Raw genomic sequence first — 7500 nt, 5'->3', positions numbered from 1 at the left:
GAAAAATGACCTTAACTTTTCTTGCCTGTGTAATAAAGTTTCACGCACATGATTTCAGCACGAAGTTGCGTCTCATATTTTGCCGCCTAGGTCGCTAAGAATGGGAGTAAAAGGCTTTAGATATTTTGTCTTGTTTATGCGCCTTCCCTAGCGCATAGCCGAGAATAGTGCTAAACTGCAAGAGTTTATGACATTTCATTTTTCGGTTATACCACGAGCTCATTAACGGAAAAAAGACCGAGTGCTTCCAAGTGGCGTCGAAATTATACCGAGTAGCATTTCGGATGCTCTACCATTGAGCTAAAGCAATCGTGGGAGGGTATGTCATTCAAATGTTGCTAAAACACAGTGAGAGTACAAATTATTACACTATACATGACTTACCGACGAAACAGTGCAGTTGAACTGATTGACATGCTTAATCCCCTCCTAGTATACAATAAAATAGTTCGAAATAGGCACATCAGCTACAAACATGTCATGCCTATTCGTCATTTATCACTCAGTCAGAAGCAACCTAAATTTAGATGAGGTCAGGCTCGAAGGGAAAAAGTATATTGGAAATTAGTTAGATTTATTGGTACCTCGGTAAATCTCTTGTAGGAAATCCAAGTTTTTATGTAATCTTGTTAAAAATTCCTTTGACGTTTTAGCAATTTTCCTATTACAATATAATTTCTTTAAGTCTGGTACATACTAGTAACTGCAGTGAAATGGATTTTGAGGAAACATTTTCTGTTGTAGGATGAGCGTCTGTTGGTGTTAACATAGTAGAATTGACGACAGCTGCAAAAATAACAATTGTAACAAGTCTGAGTCCTTTTAAATGCTACGACAAGCCTTAGTATTGTAACGGAATATTTGGTTTCAGCTTCAAGCGTTTTTCTTCCTAGGATTCTTTCGACCTTCTTAATTTTTTCTAAAATCTGGTTCAAATCTCTTCCTAGAAATCTCTTTAACGGCGGTTTCTTTGAAATTTTTACGTGTCCTTTGAATTGGCTGGCTAATCCCTCATTAAATCATTATTGAAGGTAACTCTTGACATTATAAATTGAAAAGCTTTGGCTCTTGCGGATATGTGCATTTATTAAAAACTGAACTATATATATCATATTTCCAGCTTTTTCATTGGCTCGCCGGACACAGGCTATCAGTTCATCTACTTGCGATACCTAATATGGTCAAGGAACGCGTCAGCAGTCAGCATAACATCTTTTGCACCTCTCGGAAAAAAATGGCCGAAAAAAAGCCTTTTTGGACCGGAATGAAATCAGCATGAAAGATTTGTTGATCCTGGAGTTTTTAATAAAACAATTATTCTACTCGGGCTTGCTGGATATAAAATAACTATAACCAACTCGGCGCTACGAGCCTCGTTGGTTATCTACAACTTCATATCCAGCGCGCCCTCGTAGAATAATTGGTAAATATCTCTGCCGTGCGAGACGAAGTATACAATGTTCTTCTAATTTTACGGCACACCTTAAAGTGCCCCTGTGATCAAAAAAACCACTTCCTTTTTTCCTTCAGATTTTGAAAGTGTGTTTGCTTAACACCTGACTGGCAAAATTTTGAGCTTTGATTTTTATCCAAAGGCCGTTTACTTTGAGTGTAAGTTTTGGATTTCACGGTTCGCCATTACTCACGTTCAAAACTGACCGATTGGACCTCAGACGGTTGGATCGAGGGAAAAGTGACGTCAGAGGCTCACTAGCTTAAAATTTCAGCGTGTGAACGCAGCTTATTATGTATGCAAAGCCTGAGTTTAAAAGTCTGAAAGCTCAAAACCCCCTGCGGCGTACACACCTATTGCATTCTTAAACTAGTGAGCCTTTGACGTCATTTTCTCCTCGATCCAGCTCTCTCAAGAACATAATGTTAGTAATGGCGGACCATTAAATAGGAAAATTACAGTTAAAATAAAGAGGTGTCTTTTTGAAATCAAGGCTTAAAACGTGGGTCACTTTGTGTTAGTGATTTTTTGGTCACAGGGGCACTTTAAAATGGGACCCGAAACACGCCTTCTTCGGGGGAGAGTGTATCCTACACGTTTGCCGATCTAACAGAGAGCTTCCATAATCTTTAAAGGAAAAAAGAAATGGGTTTAACGTACCGGAGCAGTTTCTAGGATTTGTTCTGTTCATTGGTGTACGGCAGTAGGAATATAATGCTTGCCAGTGAACCTGTACTTTCAGTGGATGTGAGATGCGAAGATAAGCCCGCTGCCATTCGCAGTACCACGTTCGAATTTGACCGAATCTCCTCAGCAAGCAGGATGCTGCAAAAAAACAAATAATATCTTAATAAATGTGAGGCAAACGGGATGATTCGCGCTTTAGCAAATTCCTGCCATAAATGCTGGCTTCTAACCATCTTCCTATTCCACCTTCCAAGTCAGTTTTTCTGAATACTGTCAATTACTACAGCTTAGAGGTACGATTTTCTACCACTCAGTCCAGATTGAGCTCTAAACAACATTGGATTGCATCAACCAATATTAACTAAACTCAATTTTGAGGCATTAAGGCTTTTTAATGACGGCCAGCTGAAAGAAAATAAATATTATCTTCTTATTGACTGAGTGGGAGGGGTGGACAGGAAAACATTTGACTCGAGGTCACAACGTACGGACCACTCGCAGCGGGCTTCCTCTCGTATCTCCAAACTCATATTATCGACCTCTTTTTTGCAAAAACAGCGCACTTGAGAAGAAGATACGTTTTTGACTTTTTTGGTTTCTCCAACTCCCCCCCAGAAACCTTAAAAATATTAACATTGTATTTTGTTTTCTCCACTGTGTTTTCCTCGAATCTTTCCTCGACTGCGGTGAAATTTTTTTATGCCTTCATTTGAAAAAGAATGTTTACTTGTTAGAGTTCATTATCACGAAGTTCATCCGGATAATAAAACTCACTTTCACGGAGTTCAATGCCGGCACTTTTTTTGGGAAAAAATAGCGCACTTATCCTCACAATATATTTTTGACACAGGTTCAGGGGTGGACGTCTTTTTCCGGACCGACTCACGTTAACCTGTCGGGCCCTACACACGTCATTTTCATTCATTTTTCACCTCAAAATGAAATAGAATGAAAAGAAACTTGGATACAGGTTTCTTGGACGGTGCAAATGAAATGGAAATTATGACTTTAAGAGCACGTTGCAAAGCCTCCTCTTCATTCACAGAAGTCAGTAAAATATTGATCTGCAAGAACCCATTTACGCGCGACGCTATTGTGACAGTTTTGGAGCCAATCAGAAGCCAGTATTTGAGACGACATTATTGCAAAAGAACGCAACCTCACACATAGTCAAAAAGGTTTCTAACCTTAGGCCCCGTCCACACGTATCCGGATATTTTTGAATCCTCAACTTTTTCTTTCCGGATACGCCTTCCGTCCACACGTATCCGGCCAATTCACTGGCGAATCCGGAAGTTTTTGAATACGCTCTCCAGAGTAGATAATTTTAAATCCGATATGAATCCGGAACCACGTGGACGCCAAATCCCGATATTTTTTGTCCGGATGACCTAACAAGATCGAGCCCAGTTCCTTTCCGTGAAATAAATTCTCAAGATGGCTGCCGAGGGCTTCATGGCGCATGCTCTGTTACCTCTGTTTCCTTGAGGAGTCCTGAGCACTAGAGTGAATCCGGATATGTTTGGGATACTTGTGGAGGGGCAAATTGGAATTGAATACGCTACGCGTGGATAGAAATATTTTTGAATCCGGAAAGAAAAAGTTGCGTGTGGACGGGGCCTTAAACAACAATGTAAAGAGCAAATAGGTGTGACAACTGAGGATAGACAGAATTTGAACAAATTTTCCATTGAAATACCTGACCCCCTCGTTAATGTTCTATTGGCGTTTCTGGTGTAAAATTCACAGCACATTCCTGTTGTTTTAATTTTTTTTAGTGTTTCGTTCGCTTTGTCGAATCCTTTGCAACTGAGATAGACTTGAATAGACCGTATTGTACAGTTCCACGAAACGCTTCTTTGAAGTGGTATAAGTGTGTCCATCTCAATTGTGGCGTTATCATGTCTACTGCAGTTAGCTGTGACAAAGAAGATCAAGTTGAATTAGTATATTCAGTAAGGAAAGGAAAGGAAAGGAAAGAAACTTTAAGTGTCTAGTCGTTCTACCGCTGGAGCACTAGCTGGGGACACTGTAAACTGAAATTAAGGGTTAGGGTTAGATGAGGGGTAGAGAACCAACAAACTCAAGCCACATATGATGCCGAGTCTGGGAATCGAACCCGGGCCACATTCGTTGGAGGCGAGTGCTCTCACCACTGCGCATGCCTTGCACCCCTGAAATCGGTTGGAGACAGCATTTCTAATATCCTCAAATCACTGTGCCTCACAGATGTTTAAAGTTTCCTATTTAAAAAACAGCACACTCTATTTGATGAGTGAATAATGCTTCTGAGAATGTCAGCCATCTGGATGCAGGATAACGGAGTGTTGACGGGGCTAAATTTAAGACTTGAAAAATACGAGTCTTCCTTCGATTCACTCTGACCAAAAAAATCTCCCAAAATTTCTAATGTTCAGATGTATTAACCGGGCGGTCAGCGGCTTGTTAGTCACTTCTTGAGCGAGTGACCCACTGTTTCTGGAACAAGACGCTCCATAAAAACGTACACTGGGTTGCCTGTGGTACGTGTTACACAAAAACAGAAGGCACTGATTTGGGTGGTATTGAACTGCAGGGTTCCAGTTATTTTTTTTTAAGTGGGGGGTCATTAAGATCATGAGGGTCACCCACATGTCGCTCCAGCAGAGGCGCTTTGGCTCACACGTTCACACCTTTAATTATTTTTAATGTCCTGTCCCATTTTGAGGTCTTTTAGTTTTTTAAGCTTTGGTAATAAATTCAGTTTAAAACACGCTCTTGAGTAAAATTCACTTGTTTCCTCTCAGATAAAGAAAAAAAATAACATAGTTTTTATATATAGCTCTGAATCGAATTCTCATCGAAAGATTAATGACAATCGATTGTAAAAAGACGAAGATTTCTGCAGTCTCTGACTTTTATGATGTTTTGTCAAAAGAAAGAAATTGATCACGTGCTAGGCAACCATAAAGGTGCACGTGATCACCTTGTGTCAATTAAATGAACTACGGGAAAGCATGTTAATCATTCGTCGCTTTCAGAGTAAAACAACGTCTTTGGTTTTTTAATTTTGTTGTAATATTTAACTGAATATTTACATTTCATCTGTTGGGTCAGGAAGCCCTCTTTGTCGGGTTTCTGAGGACGTATCTATTTTGACGTCAGGGTGAACTATTTACACAATCGCGAGGTTGAGCGGCCATGTAATTGAAAATCTGAACATCCATGACATACAAAAACAGACTTACGAATTATCGCAAATCATAATGCTGACAAGCACAAAAGCAGAAGAAATGGTTCATAAACATGAAGTTTGTTACTATCTGAATGTTTTCGGGTTAGAGTAAAGGGATATATTGTCACGCAACTGATGTAATTTCAAAATTTTCAAAGAGCGTGAGTTTCATGTAAACAATCTTCGCACTAGCAAGTCGTAGCAAGAAATTGGATTAACCAGGAAGTTAAAGAAATATTGTTGGCTTCCCAAATAAAATTCATCTTACACTACAACGACAAAATCATTTGTCAGAGAAATAAAATTCCTGTCTCCTCGCGTATCACATTTCAACGCACGTATGCAAATTTGTTAACTCATTTTCACCGCGATTCCCGCGAAATTTTCCTTCTTTCAAATGCATTGCATTAGCAAAAATATTATTTCTCGTCAAGTGTTGCATCTTCTATGTTCATATAACCGCTAAAAATAAAGATTTTTTAACGATCTATCCGTAGATATTTTTTCATAATTTAATATTATCTGTCAAAATTTGCACAACAGTCAAATCACAAAAATAGCAACGCACGCAACAAATTTAGTCGCATTTACCTCTTCGTCGAATTGTAATGCTTAACACAGGAATTTTTAGTTATTGTGAAAATCTTTCTATATTCGTTAGCATTCATCCTTTCAATTTTTTCAGAGAAATCGACCGGTCCACGAATATTTTACGAGTTTTTTTCAATGGGATGTCAAAAGGCCAAGTGGATGTTATGCATAATGGGGGAAGTTCGGGCGATCAAGTTGGGCGTGTGACCCGTTATGAATATTTTTTCAAAAAATGTTCCCGAATCGTCAAGTATCACCACAGAAGACAAGAACATCATTCTAAAAGCTTATTCTACGCAAAAAGTAGGTAATTTTGAGAGTGGAAATCAAGTTTACGCCGCATGGTATATTTATATTTAATTAAGTTAACACAACAGAAAGACGCTTACCTTATTTTGACACAAATGCTTTACTATTGCCATAAAAACTATTCAGTTAAGCTCGCATATTACGCAACATGATTAATTCATAAAGGCCACCTTTTTCAGCGAAATATTTTTTGAAACAAACAACATATTTGCTATAAGAGGCAAAAAACCCTTCCTATCTCATTACGTGCGTGAAGACAAGCAACTCAATCGTGTCAAATTACACTCCGTGTCAAAAACGCAACTAAATAAATTTCGCACCAGTGTTCAGCATCAAACCCTTTACTGAAAAACCTTTACTTGAATTATCAAGCAAAGACTTAGTGAAATTTCCAATTGTCACCAAAAGACTGTGCAGAATTGATTACAAACAAATATAAATAAGCGAGACAACAGAGATCACAGATCCAAGGTTTTTCAATTCCTTCTCTGTCTTTGTTAAACCCATAAGTTACTATAGAATTTTCCATTTGCTTTCAGTGTTGTACAAAACACCACACTTGTACAATCTTAGAACTACAGCTCACTTTAATTACGGCTCGACGGGCGACAGATTGTTGTCGAAGTCCATTACTCGTCCCTTTTAAGATTCCAGGTATTTGTTTTTCACCGCCTGCCTTGTTTATCCAACTGACTTTCCATTATTGAGCTCCATAAGGGTATATTTTGTTTAAAGATCCACTAAAACGCCATTCGCGTTACATGACTTTCGACGCCATTGCCGGTTAAGTTAATCATTTCCTACTACCCTCTTGATCCTAAGAAAATACGCGTAGAAGGCTTTATGCTCAAAGACACCACTTAGCAGGGGAGTGACACGCAAGACTTTTACCGACACGGAAAAAAAAACGAAAAAAAATAAAACCAACAAATGAAACGCAGATTCTGACTGGGTTTGGCAACCCAGTAACAAGTTTATTACATAAGTAATTTTATATTAGTCAGACTACGTAAATGACTTACAAATTCAATTAACCAGGAGATTCCAATATCATGTATTGCCACAGTGAGAGGTCGGTCCAGAAATGTGCGCAGGTACAAAAATTACAAATTTCACAAAATTGCGCTACATTTGAGCAATTTTAGCGAAAATTTCTAAAAGTAAAGGGCAATGACAAATTTAACAAAATTTAGAAAAAAAGGAATAAATTCAGTTCAGCAAAAAATGGAAAATTTACAACTTTTGC

General features: G+C 38.5%; 1 protein-coding gene across 7 annotated transcripts in view; it reads right to left on the bottom strand.

The window, feature by feature from the left end:
* LOC138019514 (adhesion G-protein coupled receptor D1-like) overlaps window positions 1-7500 on the bottom strand; it is a 71906-nt gene that overhangs the window by 26413 nt on the left and 37993 nt on the right. For 5 of the 7 annotated variants that reach the window (XM_068866333.1, XM_068866331.1, XM_068866332.1 and 2 more), the window contains 4 exons: window positions 3840-4058; window positions 2114-2278; window positions 698-786; window positions 385-429 (listed from right to left, as the gene is read on the bottom strand). In XM_068866333.1, the coding sequence (XP_068722434.1) occupies window positions 385-429; window positions 698-786; window positions 2114-2278; window positions 3840-4058 (518 nt within the window). The remainder of the gene's footprint in view (window positions 1-384; window positions 430-697; window positions 787-2113; window positions 2279-3839; window positions 4059-7500) is intronic. The other 2 variants (XM_068866334.1, XM_068866335.1) reach the window with 1 other exon arrangement.

This window comes from Montipora capricornis, chromosome 10, assembly GCF_036669925.1.
Source record: "Montipora capricornis isolate CH-2021 chromosome 10, ASM3666992v2, whole genome shotgun sequence".
NCBI lineage: Eukaryota > Metazoa > Cnidaria > Anthozoa > Scleractinia > Acroporidae > Montipora > Montipora capricornis.
Note: the sequence above shows the minus strand (reverse complement) of the source record. Positions and strands in the feature narration are given on the sequence as shown.